This window comes from Magallana gigas, chromosome 2, assembly GCF_963853765.1.
Source record: "Magallana gigas chromosome 2, xbMagGiga1.1, whole genome shotgun sequence".
Taxonomy (NCBI): Eukaryota; Metazoa; Mollusca; class Bivalvia; order Ostreida; family Ostreidae; genus Magallana; species Magallana gigas.
The window spans coordinates 15,082,093-15,108,136 of NC_088854.1; the positions used below are offsets into that span (position 1 = coordinate 15,082,093).

Here is a 26,044-nt window from a genome sequence, read left to right on the forward strand (position 1 = left end):
TGCCTCTTCACATTATATGTTTACAACCATCCATTTCAAATTGTACAAAGGACAGTGTCTATCTATAAGAAAGGTTGAAAATCGAACAAATCGATGGTGAGAAAATGATTTCGATGTGCCAGCATTTAAAAAATAAAGGAGATAGGTAAAACGAAATGATATGCTTTTAATACTCAAATTGTTTTAATGAAATAGATTTATCTGATACATGTATAAATATTTGACGAAAAAGTCACAAACTTGTACTGGGTGGGTGTTGACAAGATTGACATTTGTACGTACGTCCCTGATTGAACAAACCATGTAGGCCTAGGCCTATATACAAACTGTGTACGGCATAAAAATGTATATATGCACTCGAGAATTATTTTAATTCGAAGATAGGCGCCGTATGAGTAAATACCATTAGTAGCAATAGTACATGGCTATTGGGGGGGGGGGGGGGGGGGTTAATAAAAATTGATATAAAATGAAATACATAGTCGGTATCAAGCGTAATTTTTCGCCCCATACAAAACGTACATATATTTTTTGGTGCAATAAAATCTGAAATGGTCTTATCTAATGTTGATATTCTGAGTAGTATCCAGTTTTAATTTTACCAAAGTATGTTGTATATGAAGAAAAAAATCTTGTCAATTTCACGATTAGGCAAAGATTTGTATTATCTGTTTATTGAGAGAACATTTATTGGTGAATTCAAAAAGGGGGTCGCCCCTTAAAATTCTTCTTTTGTGATCAAAATTTTGAAGAAGAAAAACCCCCAGATTAGCACAACTACAGAAAAATCAGTTTTCGCTGTTATTTATTGATCTAATAATCTGTCGATCAAGTAATACATATCTGTAGCGAGAATAGCAAAAAAACTCATAACATGTGAGTGTCTAAATACTTTTGATCTTTAAATGCAATGCATCAATGGTAATGCACGCACAGTCGGGGGGGGGGGGGGGGGGGAGGGTGTGTGACAAGAACTTCCTTATCATTTACCTATAGTGACAATGATTTAAAAACAAATAATATATGTATAAACATGTAAAGACAAGTATCTCCGGTAATTCATCACAATAGTTTATTCTTCCAATAAAAAAAAACAATAATTAAATTCAATCGAGTTCATTGATGAAGTGCAAAGTCATCTGATGGAAAGATCAACGTTTTGTAATAGACGATTATTTGTGACCAAAACTCTGTATGACCCCACCCCACCCCCCCCCCCCTCCACTCCCCCCTGCTGCAATTGGAGCATTCGTTCAACTAAAGGGTTAACTGTCTATAAATACAATACACTGTTTTTCGATGCGATTTAAAAATATCATTGTTGAATTACGTCCTTGATTGTCTTTTAAGATCGTCGGGGAAAGACCCTATAATAGAATGAACTCTTGCCCGTAATAACGGACGGCACTTCTGATCGATAAGCTCTAAATACTCAGCAATAGATGCAGAAATCGGCTTATTCTGTGTATATAAACGTCACGAGTTTAAAAGACCATGTTTCAAAACAATTTTAGAGCGTTAGTGTACGGAGATCCGGAACCTAGTTGCATTATATTCATGTACTATCAAGCCGCCATGGAATACACGTTCTGACAGGTACATATGTACTAGCTTAAGGTAAGCACAATTACTGACATAAATCGTACTACCCTTCTTCTTTGTATATATATATATATATATCTCTCTCTTTCTCTCTCTCTTTCACTTTCTCCATCTCTCATAATTTTTTGTACTATTTGTTCTATTATTAGAACATTATTAGCCATTACTGAAGAAATAAACAAAAACTGATGCACGTCTATCAAAGAATCGATATTTCACACAATTCGCAGTGAAGGAAAAAAATGGCGGAGATGGTAGATGAAACAAAGAGGATACAAATCAATATATTAACAAATGTATATAATAAGGAAGTTTGTTGTTATTTTTAGAATATGCCAGTATATTTTTATATATGTTTTTTTAGGAAGTACAACTTTGGGGGCAAAACAGCCCATCAGTATTCAATAAGTATGTAATAATGATGATAATTAATTAGTACCAAATAGTCTCCTAGCTGCCCCCCCCCCTCCGGACATTTTGAGTATGACTTTGTCCAATAATTTTAATTCAACAAACTTGTAATGTTTTTAATTTACTTCTCTCGTTGTGCAAGCAAGAAACTATCATTGAAATGTATCCTATCAAACAATGAAATTACTATCTAAACATTGAAAAACACTTTCCCGGTAAAGAAGAAAATTAATTGCATCTTTATGTGATAAATCCGGTCCCGGGCGATGAATTACACGTACAAATTCTTGAAATAAAACAAAGCTCCTTAACATCCGTTACCAGTACAAAAAATATTTCAAGTTATTGCATAGTTTAACCAAAAAATATACACCACAGCTACTAATCAATGTCGATATAAGGATTCGTATACATGTTCTCAAGTATGTATATAATCAAAAAAGACAATCATATATTAATTATATGATCGATATATATATATATATATATATATATATATATATATATATATATATATATATATATATATATATATATATCAAACTTCCCGTTTAGTAAAATCCGTTTCAGAAAAAAGAATAATACATAACTCTTTTTAACGATAACGCATGTTAACAAAAAGGCATATATTCTATTGTTTTCATTCACATAATTACTTTAATTAGTTTGAAAATTGCTTATACCTATAGTTAAACAACATCATGTATCCAGTAATATATATGTATATAGGGTGGGATTATTTAAAATATTGTTTATGCAGAAAAAAAGCGGTAGCGCTTGTTAATCCTTAATTATATATTATTTTTTTTATTTATTTCAACTTTGAGCAATAAGCTCATCAGCATTAAACATAATAACATTTATAAACATATGCGAGGCACGCAAAATGCGAAGCCAGTAGGCTTCAGAGTCTCTGCAGAGCATGCACTCTCGCTATGGAGAACAACATACAGCTTTCATATATGTTTACATCATATAAGATATTGTGAGATAATCATACAATAGATATATATAATACTGAAATTATGATTTACCAATGGTGATAGAAAAAAAATTGTATAATTTTAACTAGAGCAATGAATTTCTGAACATAGTTGCATAGTGAAGATATTTACCAAGGTTACATAACTCTTTGGTATTGTTTGAACTTAATAACTGAACAAGTTTGAACACAGATGGTTTTTTAACATAATAATTCTTAATGTATCTTGATCTTAGTGAATTGTAAAGTGGGCATTTTAACCAGTTAAGAGGCCCCAAAAGGGGAAACAATATTTTTTTTAAACGTCATTATTTCAATTTAACTTATCGTAAATGGAAGATTGTTTTACAAATTTTGCTGTTTTAATGAACTGTGTATTACATAAAATATGCTACTCATTGCTCTATAAGTCAATACACGCTTCTTTCCCGAGAAAACCTAAAGTCACTAGTTGTTTTATGATGTTTTTGATTGACACTGTAAATATAAAGTTGAGGTTTAAACCAAACTCAATTAATCTGTGTGTGTAAAGTCGATGAAAATTACTTAAGTAATCTTTCTTCTGAATAGATTTCTTCTGGTTCTGTTCCGTTCCGCAAAATACCATTACCCGTGTGGATATTGGTATTTAACGGAACGGAACGGAATCTTTCAAATTTTTTAAATAAAGGAAAACATCATAACAACTACTAGCTGTTTGTTTATTTCTATGTTCTTTTTAGATAAATGAAGCAAATCATTTCATCAATTCAAACATCTTGCATATGTGCATATCACTCCTGTGTTGTGTACAGCTATAACTTTGATTTCATCTATGATACTACATTACTTACACGGATGATATTACTAGTTTGTTCATCAAGCTAGCAATAACGCAATGTGTATCCCATATTACGTAGAATTCTAAAATATAACGAGCACATTCGCAAGGAAAAAGTTTAATATTCATCACTTACCTTCCGTCTGAACAATTTTCCTCTGGTTCCGTTCCGTTCCGCAAAATACCATTACCCGTGTGGATATTGGTATTTAACGGAACGGAACGGAATCTTTCAAACTTTTTAAATAATGGAAAATATCATAATAACTACTCACCGTTCCTTGAATTTTTTATCAGGTTCTTTAAAGATGAATGAGTCTATCAATCAAATCAATTCAGTCATCTTGTGTATTTGCTGATGATTAATTTCAGCGTTTGTGTGCGTGTGCTGCATACAACAACAACTCTGTTTTCATTTTTTTTTATCAATTTCATATCATTGTCACGGCAGAACTAACTAGTTGGTTAATTAAGCTAGCAAAAACACAATGCTTATATCAAGTAGAATTCATATTATACCAAGATCATTCGCAGCGCAGGGATAACATCGATAAAAATACTTGATAGTCTTATTTGAAATAAATTTGAATGAATGATGATATAACAAATGTTGTTACCATACTTATAAATAATTTTCTTCTGGTTCCGTTCCGTTCCGCAAAATACCATTACCCGTGTGGATATCGGTATTTAACGGAACGGAACGGAACCGTTTAAAAATTTTGAAATATAAAATATATCATAACAACTACTAGCTGTTTGTTTATTTCTATGTTATTTTGAGATAAATGAAGCAAACCAACAAATCATTTCATCAATTCAAACATCTTGCATATGTGCATATCACTCCTGTGTTGTGTACAGCTATAACTTTTATTTCATCTATGATACTACATTACTTACACGGATGATATTACTAGTTTGTTCATCAAGCTAGCAATAACGCAATGTGTATCCCATATTACGTAGAATTCTAAAATATAACGAGCACATTCGCAAGGAAAAAGTTTAATATTCATCACTTACCTTCCTTCTGAACAATTTTCTTCTGGTTCCGTTCCGTTCCGCAAAATACCATTACCCGTGTGAATATTGGTATTTAACGGAACGGAATCTTTCAAATTTTTTATAATATGAAAAATATCATAACAAGCACGGCATTTATTCAATCTATAACGAACATTTATTTGTTACGGGAGTTTACGGGAGATTAAACGAGTTTGTTTATCATATTAACAATATACAATGTTTACATCCAGTAGAATTTTATATTATATCAAACATATTCTGAGGGATAACATTATTTCCAAAAATAATTGATGGCTTTATTTGTAATACATTAAAATAGATATTAATATAAGAATATGGATTCCATACTTATTAATAATTTTCTCACGATTCCGTTCCGTTCCGCAAAATACCAATACCCGTGTGGATATTGGTATTTAACGGAACGGAACGGAATCTTTTTTTTTAAAGCCATCTCAGGGCTTTGTTCGTACGATCAGTTTTATAATAGAGATTAACTGCCACTGATCATGGCTAAATATACATTTACATGCTTTATATGTTAAAAATATAATGTGCACATTAAATGGATTGCATGTCACTGGATTTTCATATCCATGATACAGCAAGAGACAGATTATCATAATGTTGATTAAATGTGCTTAATCATGTGTCTCTGTATTCCGCTTGTAAGTTTGTGTTACTAATCAGTGCTAACTTAATAAGTCAGCCCACTCATAAGGCTATCAAGTATTTATTTTTAAAAATGATTATAACCCTGCAAATGGATTTGATATAAACTTTGACTTGATGTAAACATTGTCTTTCGCTAGCTTGATTAACCAACTAGCTAATTCTTCCTAAAAAAAATCAAATAATTTATTATATAATGAATAAATGTTGCCTTTGTAAAAATATGTTTCACATTTTAAAAAGTTTGAAAGATTCCGTTCCGTTCCGTTAAATACCAATATCCACACGGGTAATGGTATTTTGCGGAACGGAACGGAACCAGAAGAAAATTGTTCAGACGGAAGGTAAGTGATGAATATTAAACTTTTTCCTTGCGAATGTGCTCGTTATATTTTAGAATAATTCTACGTTATATGGGATACACATTGCGTTATAAACTAGTAATATCATCCGTGTAAGTAATGTAGTATCATAGATGAAATAAAAGTTATAGCTGTACACAACACAGGAGTGATATGCACATATGCAAGATGTTTGAATTGATGAACTGATTTGTTGGTTTGCTTCATTTATCTCAAAATAACATAGAAATAAACAAACAGCTAGTAGTTGTTATGATATATTTTATATTTCAAAATTTTTAAACGGTTCCGTTCCGTTCCGTTAAATACCAATATCCACACGGGTAATGGTATTTTGCGGAACGGAACGGAACCAGAAGTAAATTATTTATAAGTATGGTAACAACATTTGTTATATCATCATTCATTCAAATTTATTTCAAATAAGACTATCAAGTATTTTTATCGATATTATCCCTGCGCTGCGAATGATCTTGGTATAATATGAATTCTACTTGATATAAGCATTATGTTTTTGCTAGCTTAATTAACCAACTAGTTAGTTCTGCCGTGACAATGATATGAAATTGATAAAAAAAAAACCCAAAACAGAGTTGTTGTTGTATGCAGCACACGCACACAAACGCTGAAATTAATAATCAGCAAATACACAAGATGACTGAATTGATTTGATTGATAGACTCATTCATTCATCTTTAAAGAACCTGATAAAAAATTCAAGGAACGGTGAGTAGTTGTTATGATATTTTCCATTATATTTAAAAAGTTTGAAAGATTCCGTTCCGTTCCATTAAATACCAATATCCACACGGGTAATGGTATTTTGCGGAACGGAACGGAACCAGAAGAAAATTGTTCAGAAGGAAGGTAAGTGATGAATATTAAACTTTTTCCTTGCGAATGTGCTCGTTATATTTTAGAATTCTACGTAATATGGGATACACATTGCGTTATTGCTAGCTTGATGAACAAACTAGTAATATCATCCGTGTAAGTAATGTAGTATCATAGATGAAATAAAAGTTATAGCTGTACACAACACAGGAGTGATATGCACATATGCAAGATGTTTGAATTGATGAAATGATTTGCTTTATTTATCTCAAAAGAACATAGAAATAAACAAACAGCTAGTAGTTGTTATGATGTTTTCCTTTATTTAAAAAGTTTGAAAGATTCCGTTCCGTTCCGTTAAATACCAATATCCACACGGGTAATGGTATTTTGCGGAACGGAACGGAACCAGAAGAAATCTATTCAGAAGAAAGATTACTTAGTAATTTTCATCGACTTTACACACACAGATTAATTGAGTTTGGTTTAAACCTCAACTTTATATTTACAGTGTCAATCAAACATCATAAAACAACTAGTGACTTTAGGTTTTCTCGGGAAAGAAGCGTGTATTGACTTATAGAGCAATGAGTAGCATATTTTATGTATTACACAGTTCATTAAAACAGCAAAATTTGTAAAACAATCTTCCATTTACGATAAGTTAAATTGAAATAATGACGTTTAAAAAAAATATTGTTTCCCCTTTTGGGGCCTCTTAACTGGTTCCGTTCCGTTCCGTTCCGTTCCGCAAAGTACCAATAGCCTTTTAACACAAAGTGAAAAACATCTTCAATGTCGTTGTGATTACAAAAAATACATTTTCTTTCATTTCTGACAATGTTTTTATACCTTCCAGACTCAACTGCTAATGAATGAGATTCTAATCTATACTTTGTAATACATCTTCTAAATTTCTTAGGTATAGGTTTGAGTAAATAAGACTGCATGCAAAAATTATCTATCAAATGTGAAAAAATATAACATTTTGGAGAGTTATTGATAACAGCATACAATTCCTGACAATGAACATCTATTATTCTTTTCTTTATAATTGGAAAATGTTTTTGGAACACAAGGTATTCTTGGTGTTCCCATAATTCACCAAGACCAATACTATACAATTATGATCTAATAAATGCTGCCCAATTGGAGCATGACCTTTTGGCTTTACAGTCTATGGTAAGATTTACATAACGGGATTTTAATATACAGTTTGTGGTTCCAAGTAGTTTAAACCAGTACTTTATCATTCTAATAATTCTCACACACCTTAATGGGAGACATCCCAATTCAATGTAAACCATAGCATTATTACAATATGCTTTCACTCCTAATAAACGCTTACAAAACTTCATAAAAACTTTGTCAATATCATTTGCCTTGTGTGATCCCCAGACTTCACAACCATAACATAAAATGCTTTTAACGTATGTTTCGAACAATGCCAACATTGTTTCGTTATTCAAATACAAATATTTTGTTCTAGAAAGCATGGTATAAAGACACTTTTGTCCTTGTTCAGCCAACTTTTTTTCAGTTTCTAAGAATTTACAATTGTACTTAAATATGACACCAAGGGTAGTAAAGCTATCGACAATATCTAGTAACTGTCCGTTGTATGTCCATTGTTCATTTGTGTGTAGTTTTCCCCCATTTCTAAAAACAACAACTTTAGTTTTTGCCACATTTACAGTAAGATGCCACTTACTAGTGTATTCATATAAAATATCTAACATTTTTGTAAACCATCTACAGATTCTGAGAAAATAACCATGTCATCTGCATATAGTAGTACAATCTTGAATTTCCTTTGGGATAGTGTCACTACAGAAAAATTCATTTTCAAAATCATTGACATAAAGAGAAAACAAAATAGGTGAAAGAACTTCGCCTTGCATCAAACCTACATTTTTTCCAAAGTCTTCTGTAATAAAACCATTAACAAGTACTGATGCTCTGACATTAGCATACATAGATTTAATTACTGACAGCAGTTTACCACGTATTCCAAGTTTTGAAAGTTTGTACCACAAATAATACCTATCTACAGAGTCAAACGCTTTTTGATAGTCAATAAAACAACAATATAACCTTTTTCTCTGGCTTAGGGTAGAGTTAATAATTGAATACAGACTAAAAATAGCATCTGTTGTCCCTGACATGGGTTTAAAGCCAAATTGAGCATCAGATATAACATTATTTTCACAAGACCATTTTAATAATCTAGAGTTCAGAATAGACGAGAAAATTTTTCCAAGGTTGCTGATCAGGCTGATACCGCGATAATTGTTCGGATCGGAGATGTCGCCCTTTTTATGGATCGGTACGATGAAAGCTCTGGACCACAGAGATGGGAAAAAACCATTGTTTAAAATGTTGTTGAATAAATAATGTAGAGATGGCAACAGCAGATCTATGTAATATTTAAAAGATTCATTTAACATCAAGTCGTGTTTTTGACTGCGTTTCGAATTTCCTCGAATACGATTTCTTTGTCCAGCTCTTCAAATATTGATTCTTCATCCAGTTCCGGGTACGGGTCTTCTGGTAAAGTGGTTCCCTCTAGGGTTTTGAAGTACTCAAGAAAGTTGTTAGCCGTCACAGCAGGTCTCGATGATTTGTGTTTAGGAAACGTTTTGTAAAACAGTTTTGGGTTTGATTTTCTTAGAGCACAAGGCATGTCTCCCTCCTGTTGTAAATATTGACGCTTTGCGCGGGTCTCGTACTTTTTGTAGATTTGTTTAACAGCATGGAGGTTAACCCTATTATAATCAGATTTGTTCTTATTGAATTGGGCGAGTGCACAAATATAATCTTGGTATTTTTGTTTACATGTGTTTGTGAACCAGGGTTTATCTTCTGTATAGATCCTATGGATATCTGATGCTGGAGTGTTACATCTGCGCTCGGGCGGTCTGGTTGGATGTCGGACTTTAAATTCTAGATGTGGAGTCAAAACTTTCTGTAAATCATTAGTAAAGAGTTTAACACATAAGTCGAGATTTTCTGCCGTGTCGTAGGGACAGGAGAAGATGTGGCTGGTTATTTTGCTCAGGTTTCGCTCAAGTGCTAAACGACCCTCATGAATCTTTTCACTGTTCCACTTAGGGGGTGCTGCGCATAAACTTCCACTTGAGGCATCTTGTCCGAATTATAAAACAGTGAAAAGAATCCCACTGATCGCAAGATTTTGAACAATTAATGCAAGAATGGATGAGTATACCAACAACACAGACATATTCAGCTGAAAACTTATTCAAATAAAATAGTTTTAGCTTAGTTCCTATGGGAGGGCAAGTTTTGGTAACGCTTATTAATGCTAATATTGTGACAAGTTTTATCAATCATTGAATCGAAAAAAAAAATTAACGCGTGGCAAATACTTTAGTCATTAAAATCTTGTGGTTGAAGTAGGCTATATCAAAAATCTATAGCTTTAGTTTTGTTTTTCTTTCCCGACTTCGATAGCAGAAAAAAACGAACAACTATTGTCTGCCATCTATCGTCTACATAGCAACATATGGAAACCACTGTGACATCTTTAATTCGGCTGTAATTAATAATGCATTTAAGAAATAAACAGCGATTTATTGTACATAAATTGGGTATAGCCCTTTAAATCATTTGTTGCAAAACATGTTTAATTTTATCCCGTTCTTTAGAAAAAAACCAATCTTAACTTGAGTGGCAGAGATATTTCAAATTGGAGTCATTTTAACAAGAATGACTGATAAAACGAATATCTATATGAATATTCTTATCATAAAATGATTTGATAGATCGATATATCGAATGCTGCGAATTAAATACGTTAACATACATTTGGTTATTGACTGGTTGTCGTGATGGACAATTAACTCACTGTATATGCGGGTATATATACATGTATGAAGGACCAATATACTCACTAAAGTTGACTAAACCATAGTTTACATCCGTTTGGCGTAGGGTTATAACGCTCGACGAGCGTATTATTATATAGTATGTATATACTTATGTCATAGCATTTAGTACTCATTCAACATAGGTTTAGTTAAACTACTTTCAGGGACGACCATGGGTGACTGCTATGTCCGGCATGAGGATCGGATCGCCCGGATCTTTGGGATGTACGGGAAATTCCTGGAGCGCCACCCCGTGAAGATCCTAGTCATCTCCATCACCGTTAACTGTCTCCTGGGCCTCGGAATGCTGCGACTTGAGGTGGAGAGTGGGGCGGAAAGACTGTACACACCGGTCAATAGCCAAGCCTCCAAAGACAGGTCCTTCTTAGAGAACATATATCCAAGTTCCTCCGAATTTTATGCACACAAAGAAACAGCCGACTTTGCGGAAGTGTTGATTCTTACAAAAGACAGGGGAAATATGTTAACATCTACGTTCTTGGACGATGTTACTTCTGTTGACGAATTTGTACGAAACTCCATCTCTATTACCCAATCAGGAACGGTGTACAAATTCAGTGATGTGTGCGCCAAACAGAGCAGTGCATGCGTTGTATCGGGGGATATCGTCCTGTCCAGCGAATTTAAGCAAATGATGTTGGCAAACAATATAACCTATCCAGAATTCAACCAAACGTCCATTTCTTCTCTTTTCGCAAGTCCGACCGCTTCCAATGGCGTTCTGACGTCTGCTATTGGACTGAAACTCACGTATTACCTCCGCAGCTCTTATTCTGAACAATGGGAAAAAGAGTTTGTTAAAACTATACCCAACGCTGTCGTGAATATTTCAGAACTAGCTTACTCCTATTCCGATGCACTTGATAATGAATTGGAGGAAAACATTGGAGGAGACATTTTGTTTTACTCTTTGACGATGACGTTCATGATGACGTATGCTTGCATTGCCACATCGAGGCTAAACGGTAACTGCATTGCCGACAGGAGCCTTCTGGGACAAGCAGGGGTTCTAGCAGCAGTTCTCTCTATCCTGTCCTCTTTTGGTTTTGTTAGTCTTATAGGAGTAAAGTTCATGAGCATTGTGGGAGTAATGCCATTTCTTATAATTGGTAAGCACAAATACATGTACATTGTAACTAGTATAATAGTCACTTCTTATCATCGGTAAGAACATATAACTAGTTTTAAATCTAGTTAATTAATATTAAAATCAATTATTCAAACATCCAAAAGCAAACAATAAGAATGAAAACTTCATATTGTTATTTTAAATTAGTTTTTCTTTTTTAGAAGTCAATTGTTTCACTTTAATAACAATAAACTAAATGTTTCGGGTTTTCTTGAAATTGATTTAATTTTTTTTAATTTTTTTAGGAATTGGAATAGATGATGTTTTCATTTTAATGTCTGGAATAGCTGATGCCGAGTCCATAGAAAAATCGAGTGTTTCTGACCGAATCAGTTTCATGATGAGGACCAGTGGTATCGCTATTACCATTACTTCAATTACGGATTTTCTGGCATTTTCAATTGGAGCAAGTTCGGTTTTCATCAGTGTCAGAAACTTCTGCATATATACTGGTAACCTCTAACTATTTAATGAACTTTTAAAAATAAGATTTTCATCAGTTTATCTACCCGGCTCAAGCTGATCGCGTGTGCCGATTGAATGTTAAAATGGGTTCGATCTCCGGATAAGACCGTAAAATACTAGTATACCATTGATCCCATGTTCTTTAAATCAATGACAACTCTTTTAATATAAACACCGCGGTCAAAAAACTTTAAAAGGAAAACAATTATCCTCAAAGGATAAAATCTTAACTTATCATAATGAATATTAATATTCCGATAACTTTTTTGGGCCGGTTATTTTGGTCGCTTTTGCCAGAGAGATAAATAACAAGTACAATGTACTGAGTAATTGTTTTTCTATTCGTTACAGGTGTTGCAGTACTTTTTTGCTACATCAACCAAATAACTATCTTCTCCTCATGCATTGTCATAAATGAAAAAAGAATCAAGGATAATCGCCACTGCGTTGCTTGTTGGACGAGAACAAAAGACAAGGAATCTCTTCAGATGGATGGCAAGACAGGGTGTTCGCTGTACGCATGCGCAGGATACCCACCGAAAGATCGCAGTGATGTCGATAGCCCTCTAGAGAAATACCCAAAACGCCTGATTCAATTCGTTATGAAATATCTAGTTTTGAAAATAGCAATTTTAGTAATTTTTGCGATTTATTTAGGATTTTCAATATATGGCGTGGTCCATCTTGATCAAGGACTCTCTCTGCAAAACCTCGTCACAGAAGATTCTTTCTTTTACAAGTACAGCATGTGGAGAGAGAATTACTTTCGAAGTGAAGTTGTTATGTCCTTTAACGTAAAAACAACTCAGACATATTCTTCGTCGTGGACTCAAGGGGTCATAGCATCGATCTTAACAACTGCAAAACAAGACAAGGACATTGACCCTTCGTTTGAGTTGAACTGGTTAACGGCCTTTAAACAGTCTGCTTTGTATGTGGATACCTCTGAATCTGCATTCATCACAGCCCTCCAGATATTCCTAACAAATGTGCCATTATATGCTAGTGATGTGGTTATTGATTCGTCTGGACCGAGTATCACTTCGTCTCGATTTTATCTAAAAACCAACAACATACCATCCACATATGACCAAGGTCAGATGATGTTGCGCATGCGGGAAGTGACGGCGAATTCTGCCATTCCGATGATTGTTTATTCTCCCCCTTTTATTTTCTTTGAGCAGTTTGTTGAGATTCTTCCAAGTACCTTACAGACTGTTGGCATCGCTATAGTGGTCATCATAATTGTCACCATTCTCTTCATGCCCCACCCGACCCTGATCATCATTGTAGGGGTCACTCTCTTCACCATTCTCCTTGGGGTGTTTGGGTTCATGTTCTTCTGGGACATATCCCTCAGTTCCATCTCCATGATACACCTCGTCATGACCGTAGGCTTCTCTGTAGATTTCAGCGCCCACATCTGTCATGCCTATCTTGCCGTAGACGCAGACGACAGGGCTACGAAGGTCGATCTTTCCTTGGACCGATCAGGAGGACCGATCTTTAACGCTGCGTTTTCAACTCTTCTGGGAGTCTCGATTTTAGGCTTTGCAAATAGCTATATATTTAAGACCTTTGGAAAGATGATGTTCTTGGTGATATTTTTTGGTCTTGCCCACTCAGTTCTTCTGATTCCAACAGTGCTATCGTTTATAGGACCATTAAAAGCGAGAAAAGTTAAACCTGACGAGAAGGCGCAATTGGAACGCGAAAACTCTAAATCTAGTTCAAGTCCAATTTGAATTATCCCTCTCAGTAGTGTTATAACATATGTTTATTTATATCAAGTGTTCTAACGGATAACAACTGAATTGTAATGAATTCAAATCATTGATATATACCTTAACTTCTATCGTAGATATCAAATTATGAAGATCGAATCAATTCAACTTTTGTTGAATCTTAACTTTAAAAATATAGAACAGCTAGATGTGAAACAGTTAAATACTAAAAGTATGATGAACGCAATCGCGCAGGATCATGCACTTTTATTTGTATTCATTCCTTTTATGCCGCAATATAGCATTGCTGAGAATTGTTGAACTTGTTTTACATAATATTTCAGATGTACACCTCGCATAACCTAAAAAAGATTTTACTGTCACAGTGGCAGATGAAAGTATTTTAAGAACCACTTAAAAGCATGATTTTTCCCAGTAATGAAATGCTATACTTCTGTCATGATGTAAATTTTGTATTTATACACACCCACTAAATTCAAAACTTTTGAAGCTACTTACTTGTATGCAATTTTCACTATTCATTTCGATATCAAACCATGTATTTTAAACATTTTGTTAGTAGAAGTATTAAATTTCAATATTATAAATATTTTCCAGCAATTAATATACCTTCTATTTTATAGAACTTGAACTGGGTTTAAAATGGTGCTTATTTATTTTCTTTAGTACATTCTTACATGTAGGATATCTCTTGCATAATAAATGTGGTTAAAATAACTAGGTAATCTAATAGAAAAAAACCTTGTTTGGCATGTTCTCATAGCAGCTGCTACATTTTAAATCTATAACCTGTTACATTAAAGTTTAAATCAAAGATTTCTAAACTTAACTATAATAATCTCTCTCACAACCTTAATAAATTTTGTATTTACACCCACCCAGTAAATTAAAAACTTACATGACACTTCCTTTTACGAATGCCAATTTATACCTCTATTAAAATCAAATTGTGATATATTATTCACAATATTGAATACATCTTTCAAAAATATGCAAACCTCATTTGTGCCCCAACCACGTGCGTCATTTTTTCGTGTTTTAAAAAAGAGACACCTATTACATATGATCACGTGATGCTGTTAAAACGCCCGTTTCTTGCGACGTGTCAATGATCGATGTAATAAACTATACAACAAAATTTGATCTGCACTAAAGTTACAGTCGGGCACGTGTCATGAAGCCCTTCGGCCTTTATGATATATTTGATCACGTACCGAACGTAATGATCACCCCCCCCCCCCAAACTTACCTAAATGTCAAAAAATGGTTTCTTATTACTTATATTTCATCATTTTTCAATTATTGTAAGAACAGTTAATGATATTTTTACATTGATTTTAATTATCATACAAACCCGTTTGTGCCCAAACAGCACACGTTGACACATATCGAAGTGTGCATTACCACGCGGCGCAAAGCAACTATGTACTTATGTTATACACGCACATTTTAGGCAATATGTCAATGATTTATTGAATACTAAGACCGAAATGTATTTGGCTTTTTTCAAAGGTAGATATTTCGTCTTTCACGAATCTTGAAGTTTATTTTGTTACTCGTCTCTGTCCTTACTGAAGAAGAAATCAAATAAATTGTACATTTGCTTATCGATATTTACATCCTACTGAGTATGATTCCCTCTACTATATTGTATTTCTTACGGAAACTTATAGTTAATTCATAGCTGTATTGAAACAGTCAGATTGAAATCTACAAGCCCCGTTTAATATATATACATGTATATCGATTGGTTAAAACCTACAGCTACCCCAAGAACAAATCACAGACTGCACGAAATAATCATGATATGAGACTCTCATTCCCATAGGAGACGACTTGGTTGTTTCTTTTAGCTAACGCGCTGATGTACATCAACAGTAAAATAGTGAATTTTACTTACTTTCTTCAATCATTTCATTAATTTGTTAAAAGAAAGATGTAAATGTAAAACAACAAAACGGTGTCTTTAAAGATCCACGCGGGTTATGAAGGTAGCGATCTTTGCATTTTTTTTACATAAACCGCTGACGCTGTTTATGTATTTTTTTCTGCGATATCGCCACCTTCATATTCCGCATGAACCCCCCCCCCCCCAAAAAAAAAGCATGTTATTGTTTAAATGATATATACATGTACTTGCACTTTAGTTTATCAGGCATAAACATATTTTCCATGTTATCCGTTTGCTGTTTATTTCAAAGAAAAATAAACATAACAGAGAAGCAATGACTTTTTTATTTCTTCATCCTTTCACCCTACTAACCGACACAGTTTTCTGCTAAAATAAGAACTTCATAGAAAGTAAGTATTTAAGTGTAGTATTTTACTGCAAAAGAGTCTACAAAAACATATGGTGATATTTACCAGTAATACAGCATGTACTGCGAATAGTATATACAGATTTTGAAGTATTTTTCTGGAGTTTAACTTGCACATTACATTGAAAAAGAACTTGATTATAGGCACCATTGCCTTTAATTCCCCTCTTAATCCAGGTTGTAATAAATAAATGTATTGCATGAGTTAAGAAGTAATGCAGACACTGCTTCAAACACATGTCGAGTACCTTAATATAACATGTACTAGTCTACCAACCTAAAGTGTTCATCCATACATGGCCCAATTACAACAATTACTCAGTACATATAAATCATGCATTTGCAAATTAAAAAAACTTCTCTGCAACATTTTTAACAGTGAAATACTGTTACAATGACTCATTATAAATATAGAGTACACATAATCATTTAAAGATGTAAATTTACATTATTTTATAGCTTGTAAAGCTATAATTATTCAAATGGAACTTCATATATACATTGCAATAAAAAAACAACAACACTGTCTCCAATATTACTGATAAAAGGAATGATCAAAGATTCTATATTTTAAGATAATAACGAAAAAGGGTGAAATGAAGTCTGAAATGGCAAATTCACCTTACATTGAACTTGTCACATGTAATAAGAAACTTAATCTTGGCAAAACTATGGAAAATAATGGCTTGTTTGCATGTGTGAAAGTTGTGATTTGAGGAAAGAACAAATTGTCATGAAAGGTATTCATGAATCCTAAAAATGAAACCTGTATATCAAAATTCAATAAATGGAATGAATCTGTTATGAAATGTGGTAGTAGATAACATGACAAGAAATCAATTGCAAAATACTCCCATTTTAAAAGACAGTTTTTTGTTTGTACATGAATTGTTTTATTAACATTGATGATAACATTATCATTTTGATGTCAGATAAACGGATGTATAGGTGAAAATTTATAACAACAAAAAATACCATTTATCCCTATTCCTTCAGACAAAAGGATTTATTTGAGCCAACATTTAGCAAGAGAAAATATAGAAATTATTTAAGACTTCTATTTTGATGTCAAAAAAATTGATCGATGATTTCTGTGCACAGACTCATGGACATGTATTCTGCCGATTAACATACATGTATAGATCAAGTATGAGCTCTCTCCTTCTTTCCTGGTTTTTCCGTGTTCTCTGTGGGCTTGGTCCTGCTGTCTTCCTGACTCTTCTTTTGCTCTGTAGTTTTCTTACCCATGTATTTATCGTAATAGCCAGACAGTGTCTCACTTGACCTTTTCATCAGTTCTTGAGAGTTGGTTTTCATATTAGCAAGGAAAACTCTGGTCTGTGTCTCTGCTGGCTTCCAGTATTGTTCACAGAGTTCATTTTTGTTTTCTTGACAAACTGTGTACAAGCTACCAATTATGATCCCAAACACAGCAAAGAACAGTGCAAGAATGGAAAACCAGGACATTTTTGACTTAGTACCTGAGACACATAAAAATGTAATATTAAAATCTATCAATCATTTGCTCATCTGACAAAGATTACAGTCTAGAGAGAGTCATAATATTCAATGTAAATGGATTACAAAACCAAATAATTCATGCACATTATTTGATAAAAAGCTAGCTATCAAAAGTTTAATCTTCAAAAGTTTTATTATACATATACATGTTCTAGTATATAAACTATCTACCTGTGTTTTTTGGTCTTGTTGCCGATTTTCCATTGCCATTTGATATGGTTTTGGTTTCTACATATCATAAAAGAAAATCAGTTGTGAATCATTTAAAACATATAGATGTATTCTGATTTGAGGATCCATGCTTTCAGCAACAATGTGAACTTCAATATGACAGATTTAATTCAAAAATCAAGTATTGCTTTTATGTATGTTCAAAACATATATATCTACCAGGTTTTTTAACTGGAGAATAAACATCCTCTTTGGCTGTAGTATCATCTTTCTTTTTCTTGTTTGCATTCTTTTTCTGTTTTCGTTCTTGGCGAACTTTTTCTTTTTCTGCCTCTTCTTCGGCTTGCAGTCTTTTTTTCTCCTCTGCCAAATCAACATAATTTTCTAATATACTTACAGATAGAAATGTGTACAACTGTACATGCATTTACATTTACTTAATTTTGTACAGTTTTATTGTTCTTATTACGGAAAACATCAAGATGTAGCATTTTTGTGTCTATGCACTTTGCAAAGGGCTTGAATAATTGATGGCCTAATGGGATGGTACTAGTAAGAAAGAATAATCTGTGACCAGGATACACTCAGGTCACGTTAAGATTAGGTTAAAACAGGTCCATAAGGACATCTGTAATATTGACGATAGAATATTCTATTTAGGGACCAGTTATCAGTTAGCTTGTATTTTGCCAGAAAAGTGTTTTGCGAAGAGGACATTTTTCCTTTGGTGCAGTTATATATTTAAGTCTTTTTGATAATATTGGACAGTAAAAACTTGCAAATGTCCTGCAAAGATTTTGAATTAAAAGCCCAAATGACCTGTGGAATTTTTTTTTTTTAATTTAGCCTTGTATGCAGTATTTGTATTCTTTATATAAAGTAAGAAAACAAATACAAGTTAAAGCTTGACTAAAATTCCATAAGTTTTCACATTATTGTTAAGGTGGAATAACACATCATCACAAAAAGGCTGACCTCTGATCGAAACAACATTTCGTTTTATTAAAAAGGATTTTATCGACGGCAACATGTACCGGTAATTTACTCCATAGCCGAGTGGATAAAGTGTCGAGCTTGTGATCTGTACTTCCCGAGTTTGAATTCTGCAAGGGGTTTTGTTGTTACTTTCTGAATTAAATTTTTTAGATATTCATTTTTTATCACCAAACTGCATTTTTCTTTTCCTTATTTAACATATGTACAGTTTATTTATCATTACTAGTATATCTTTCATAATCAAATAATTTACTGTTAATTTGAGTGATTTTTTTCCAGGTGTGTTATTCGACCTTAAAATGTAAATAATTTATCAATTTATTATAAAGCAACTTTTTTAAAATAAAAATTGTACATTACTGCATACAAGTATACTGAATACAAGTTCACAAATTCATTATTTCCAAAACAAGGGTTTATTTTCCTTAAAAAAATATACAAACCTGTATATATGCTCATTCCAACATGCCCTAAAGTCACCCCCCCCCCCCCAACCTTTAAATCATTCAGTTATATAAAAAAGATGGTCAGTTATTTGGTTATACAATGTATAGACATCAAATCTTTTACCTCTCTCCTCCTTTAGCTTCTTCTGTTTTAATCTTTCAAGCTCTGAATTACAATCCCTGAGATACTTCAAAACCTGAGAATCATAAAGCATATAATTAAAAATATTATTTTCAGTGCAACTTAACTTGTTGTTAATACAATGATGCTATATGTAATACATTTAGACAAACTATCTGAGGGTCAGTAAGGAACTTAACCATATATTGTTATGTCAGAAACATGTGCTCATAATTGTTCATCTCAGAGTATTGTCGTTTTCAGACTCTCCTTTTCTAAACCTTGTCTTTCACCATCAGAAAAATGTTTGTAGCCCTAAGTATCATGAGCCCAATATCGCTACCATGGCCTATTGATATTACACCTTGGTTTTACCTTTACAGCTCCAAAAAGTGTGCAATTAAACGATAAAGACTTTTTGGTCTTCACATTTACAGCACAACCCTCCCCCACCAATATTAATACCAAGTAAACTTAAAAGTTGTAAACATATTTTAGATTTCATGTTATATTGCAAGACTAGGTCTAGTTTACATGACCTATGATTTCAACTTCTATACCTACTTGAGTAGCACACTTTTTGCACTGGTTTTCATCCAAACAATCTCCTGCTATTTTCCGTAGATCAGCCTGTAGTGGATTGTCCTTTAAATCAAGCCATTTCAGTTTGGTCAGTTTGTAAAAACTGATGGGTAAAAGAACAAGCTGATTTCCAAGCAGATCTAGATGCTGAAGATTCTGCAGGTTTCCAAAGTTCTCTGGTAGCTCTGTTAGCCTGTTCTTACTGAGGTCAATTTTTACTAGATGAGTCAGTGAGGGAAAGTTGTCCTGAACACACAAAACAAAATATACATACACTTTTCATCTGACATCCATTTAAATACTTTATCAAAATCAGAGACATAAATAACATAGATTGGCAACTGATCAAAATCTTGCGGTCCCTATTGTAAAGTGTTCCCAATTTATATCAGTATATCTTTCTAATAAACAATTATATTGAAATATAAACAGCTAAAAAATATTACCAAACATTCAAAATATTATATTTTCATGAGTTTATGTCATATAAACAATATTAAATGAGGAGTTTTAGGAGGCAGTTGGCTACCCGTTGTCCGAGATTTCGCCAATGTTTTATGGCCAATATATTTTCTATTTATTAATGTTATTTTTCAATTTTTTGTCTCAAAATGTCTAAAACCTATGCACGCTTTTCATTAAAACAATATACTTTTGGTTTAAGATCATTATCTCAGTTTACTAAAATGTAGTTCTCAAAGTAAGGTTGATCCCATACCATTTTTCAACAACAAACCTTGCTAATGGTGGAGTTGCCAATCTCTGTTGTTTATGCCTCTGATCAAAATCAATATACAGGTGGCTTTTAAAAAAAAAAAATCAAAATAACTAAACTCACTGGTAGAGAGGTCAATTGGTTGCAAGACAAATCCAGACGAGTTGCTTTTGGGATTGCAGCCTACAAATTGAAATGTTATTGTCAAATGTATTGGGTTTTTTTAAATCAATTATCATGTCAACTTGAGTACCTATCGGTAACTAAAAATCTAATCTAATCAAGAAGACTTTATCTGAAATCACTGATTTCATAATTTACCTGTACGAATCATGTTTAAAGATTAGCCAGATAGTTATCAGAGATAAAACATAGATTGATATATTGAAAGTGAAAGCAGTATTAATCAAGGGTTGTTATCGAAACTATAAGTTTCATTACATAAATATCATAAACAGATATGTTACAAAGTTCTTGATAAAAAATACCATACAGAGGATAGTAATAAACACACTGTAACGTTATATGACAGCTGTATCATGTATGATAAACTTCAAAACTTGTTTTTTAGTTGTTTTTTTAAAGATGTAATCCAATTTACATTGCCATTTCAAATTAACCTTTACTGAATAGATCAATTAAACCGAACTCAGGTTTTGGACTCTTAAAATCAGGTGCTTCGACTTTCGTTCTCATAATCTTACCTTAAATTTTGAAAACTCTACATATGGTATCAGTAGTGTACACATTTGAACAATACTGTACAGTATGTTTTACATATAGATTTAACAATTTTAAATAAACATACCAGATCTTTGACAGGAACTGTGTCCAAATTATTGAGACTTAAGTCAAGTTCATTGCCCTCAAGCTTGTCTTTTAAACTTTCTTTCGGCATTTTAGGGTTTAAAGTGAAAGTTCAAAGAAGACCGGAACCTGCTGTCATACAGGAGCAGCAAAATGTTTTATTGAGATCGATCCCGATCATAAAATGATTAAAAGTATAATTGATTTCTTTTCTTATCAAACAGCTAAACGTTTAATTTTATTTCGTTATCATTTAAAATAAAAACACTAATAGATACCATCAAATAGTAAAAGAATGTTTTAATTCTAAGAAAATCTTTAAATAGATTATTTGATCGGGTTAGGAGTGGTGATGAAAATTCAAACGCTAAAATTACACGGATTTTTTTTCTTCGCATGGTTTGGATGTCCTAATCACTGTCCTTCCGAATCCAACCCCAGGAGAATATTTCATAATATTTCGTTTGTCCATCAAATACCAGGCATGGTAAGAAAAGATGAACGACTTCGTTTTGAAGATATTCCACTTCACGATATATATAAATTTAATGCATTTTACTTGTATGTCTATAAAAATGAATCGTTTTGACGTGACGCAATCCTAAACAAATGTACCCGAGTGCAAAAATATGCAATGGATACATGTTGTGTCAATGAAATTCTTACTTCAAAGACAATTCTATCATATTATAGAAAATAAATCAGCTGGCTTAAAATATCTTGACGGAAATCTGATTCCGATATTTTCCCCTTTTGACAGATTTTTCTAGAAAAGTACTTGTTTGTCTTGAAGATGAATGTAATTGATTTTTTTTTCATCTAAGTTGATGAAAACTTCTTGTCTTGTGACATATAATGACATTGTATTGATCTTTTTCTAGAAACCTTTGCTAGAACTAATCATAGGTGGTGCTCAGATTGTGGGTCGTGCCTTTACAAGGGCAGTGAGGGAGGAATTCCGCACCAGTCAACAAGCAGCTGAGAGAGCAGGTGGGGGGAGGCAGGGTGCTAGACGAGTTGCCAATGATTCAATAACTGGAATGACACTGCAGGTACATTTTATGTTGAAAAGTTACAAAAATCCAAATCAAATTGTGTAATTGTTCAATGTTGTGTAAATCTATAAATGCCAACATGTGAAGGACATCTGAATTTTGAATTAATAATTTTATCTTGACTTACTTGAAGCATATTCATTGATGCAAGTTACTTGTAGAAACATTTGGTGGAATACAATTTGAAGTTTTTAAATTGCTAAGTTACAATGTTTTTCTTATATTTTAGACATTTTTTACAAAACAGTTGATTTTGACAAACACAATCTTCAATTATAAAGCCAGCTAGACAGATATGGAAGCAGTTTCATTTTTGTGTTTTCCATTTTCTTTAGGAAGCCAAGCAGATTTTAAATGTGACAGAGCCACATGATATAGAAACCATTGAGAAAAACTACAAACATTTATTTGAAGTCAATGACAAAGCCAAAGGTGGTTCATTATATTTACAATCCAAGGTAATTAAGTGTACATTGTACAAGTCTTATAAAAGAATTTAGTAAGTTTATCAAGTCTCATATTTTACTTTTTATATTACCGTATTTTCCCGACGACTCGTCGATGTGGACGACTCGTCGAATTGCTCATTTTTAGCCAAAATTTTAACAAAATCCTACGATACGTCGATTCAGACGACACGTCGAACTTATCGCTTCAAAATGGTGTATAAAACTGCAGTAACATTATCAGTGTATGATGCCACGATGTCCCCGATATTGCTACCAATTATTATTAATGATTAACATTTAAACAATTACTCTTTATACTTATGAATCATATTTTCAAATACCGACAACATCTACAAAGTCGCTTGCATTGTAAACAATTCCCGATATCGCGTGTTATGCAAAATTAAACTTACTTTGACAGAAATATTTTATTCCCATGCATTAAAATAATCACCCACTCTGACCATCGCCAATGTATTCGCCATTACGTAACCAGCCACCTGTTGACTCGGCGCGTGGTCAATGTTTGTTTAACAATTTCCGGTGTCAGAGGCATGCACCTGTCTCGTGTCGGACTTCAAAGGGGGATCTCAAGTGCAGAAAGCTTAGCAATTACTATGATTTGATGAAACTTGTTTACTTTGTATCCAGTAATACAGTTATATGCTATTATTTTAAAGAGACACTGTTAGAATAGATCGATCCTTTGTACAACTTGATAATGACGATATACGACATACATACGTTTCCTAAATTTTTTATTTAACAATAATCAAAGAATTGGACAATAATTAATTAATGAACTATAATCACTCTTATAACGGTACTCTTTATGTACACAGTGAGTGAAATTGCCGTATAGATTTCAGCCTTAGCAAGATTATTAACACAACCGGGATCAGTAAAGACTACCGTATAAACAATAGAGTTGATAATTGCCGATTACGTTTTTTAAGATTGATTTTGACCATGAAATATTTCTTATTTATACTTTCCACTAACAACTCTTTACTACTAAAATAATAAAACTTCAAAACATTCCCCGGACCTACTGCAATATGTTTTTCCATCCAAGTCTGGTTTCAATTTTACTGCGCAATATTATCTTCCCACTATAGTGATATATGGAATCATGTGACAATGTGTTTATAAAAACGGAACGGTAAAACTTTTAATTGATTAAAGACACTTGCACCATTGTTCAATAACTGTTATTAATATGTATTCTAGTGTTAACAGATGAGTGAAAATGATAATAATTAAAGATGAACATTGAATTCAACAACGTAATTTTCAATAACACAGCCAGCTCAAGATGATTAAAACCAAGATTTTAAAATTTTTTTCCCCACAATTTACTGACCTCAAGCCTTAGACAAGTCGATCAGGACAATAAGTCGAGTGCTCTGCTTCATAGAAAAAAAATACCGACTTATCGTCGGGAAAATACGGTAGTTATATTTTATTTTAGTAATTGTATATTATACCGAGCGCAGCGAGAGGCGGGTAAAGCCCGCCTCGCGAAGCGAGGATTAATGGTAACACGTATATATATAAGAAAATCAGTGAAAAATGAAAGTTGAATCAGGGGTACTAAGGCCAAAAAAAATTTCTTCCAGCCCTGGGTGCCGCCATCTTGGCAGCCATTTTGTTTTTAAAAAGTTAGTTCGATCATTGATTGATCAGTACTTATCGATGTTTGTTGCCCCTAAACTCGATTAAATAAGTTCCAGTGTTTCAATAGAAGGTAATTCGAATTAAAAGAAATTAAAAAGGAAACCAGATAATTTTCAATAGTGCTTCAATCAAGAAACACGACATGTTCTATGTATGTGTTATCAAATTATCAGATGGAAAATAAAAACATTAAGGTCAAGGAACAGATCTTTTAGATGCCGAATAAAGTATTTAATTTTATTACAGCGGCATTCATATGAATTAAATTGATAAACAATGAAAGAAGAAATAAAAAAATAGTTCGGAATAACGTTACTCTCTTCGGCTATTTCCGAAGACAAAACTTGTCGTTTTGCTTCGGAAATATGACGTCACAATGTAGACTGAGCACGCGACGTTTAGTAAAACTTTGGCTAATGATTTGAGTAGGCAACCAGGCGGATGCTACTGTGTGCGTTTCAAATAAATTTTACTCTACAAAAATCAAACTGCTCTGTGTTAAATCTGCGCTCGGTCCAACGGTCACACTGTTTACATATTACATGTACTGGTGTATACGTGTATCATTTTGTATTGTTTTATGAATTTTCTGAATGCATATATCTGAATAACTTAATATTCAATAGAAACATTAATTTATATGTACTGATATACATTCACCCATTAAACTATAATTGTCCCAATTCCTGTTTCTGTCCCTGTTTCCATTAATTTTTGTCACTTTTGTTAATAAATATACACACCCATCTGTGAAAAAAATGTTGAAATTCAAGTTAAAAACAAAATTTATGAACTTTTTTTTATTCTAATGAATGCATGTAGTTCAGAAACAAAGATATTTGATTTATGAATATTGAAATACCGGTACAATTTATGAAGCAAACATTATCATTTATGGAAATAAACAGTGGTGTTTCTTTTGATCAATTTTAAATTGTTATGAAATGCTAAATATGTAATTGTGGAAACTGTATCAGTCGATATTTGTTTCAGGTATATCGTGCAAAAGAAAGAATAGACATGGAACTACAAAAGTCAGAACAATCAGGATCAAGTGAGCCTAAAGAACCTAAAACATAACATAAACAAATTAGTTGCTGTGTTTTCATCTAAAGTCCAGTCTGTGATTTAGTGCTCCTGTACACGAGATGTGGAAAAAAAGACTATGTGGGCATTTCATGATCAAGACTCATTCCTACATGTAGCTTTGAATTATGGGCTGAATGT

At 33.0% G+C, this 26,044-nt stretch overlaps 3 protein-coding genes across 3 annotated transcripts; 2 read left to right on the forward strand and 1 right to left on the reverse strand.

The window, feature by feature from the left end:
• Window positions 1–1,348: 1,348 nt before the first annotated feature.
• LOC105339142 (patched domain-containing protein 3) lies at window positions 1,349–16,457 on the forward strand. The gene is made up of 4 exons (XM_034448159.2): window positions 1,349–1,617; window positions 10,764–11,729; window positions 11,995–12,201; window positions 12,566–16,457. The coding sequence occupies exons 2-4, from the start codon at window positions 10,772–10,774 to the stop codon at window positions 13,957–13,959; spliced, it is 2,559 nt and encodes an 852-aa protein (XP_034304050.2). The 5' UTR covers window positions 1,349–1,617; window positions 10,764–10,771; the 3' UTR covers window positions 13,960–16,457.
• Window positions 16,177–21,796, reverse strand: LOC105339141 (leucine-rich repeat-containing protein 59). The gene is made up of 7 exons (XM_011444559.4): window positions 21,638–21,796; window positions 20,953–21,012; window positions 20,097–20,360; window positions 19,536–19,608; window positions 18,189–18,332; window positions 17,970–18,026; window positions 16,177–17,758 (listed from the first exon to the last, which is right to left on the reverse strand). Exons 1-7 carry the CDS (start codon window positions 21,725–21,727, stop codon window positions 17,421–17,423), a joined length of 1,026 nt encoding a protein of 341 aa, XP_011442861.2. The 5' UTR covers window positions 21,728–21,796; the 3' UTR covers window positions 16,177–17,420.
• A 177-nt stretch (window positions 21,797–21,973) lies between these two features.
• On the forward strand, window positions 21,974–25,959 carry LOC105339140 (mitochondrial import inner membrane translocase subunit Tim16). The gene is made up of 4 exons (XM_011444558.4): window positions 21,974–22,123; window positions 22,518–22,688; window positions 23,027–23,149; window positions 25,811–25,959. The coding sequence occupies exons 1-4, from the start codon at window positions 21,989–21,991 to the stop codon at window positions 25,895–25,897; spliced, it is 516 nt and encodes a 171-aa protein (XP_011442860.2). The 5' UTR covers window positions 21,974–21,988; the 3' UTR covers window positions 25,898–25,959.
• Window positions 25,960–26,044: the final 85 nt, after the last annotated feature.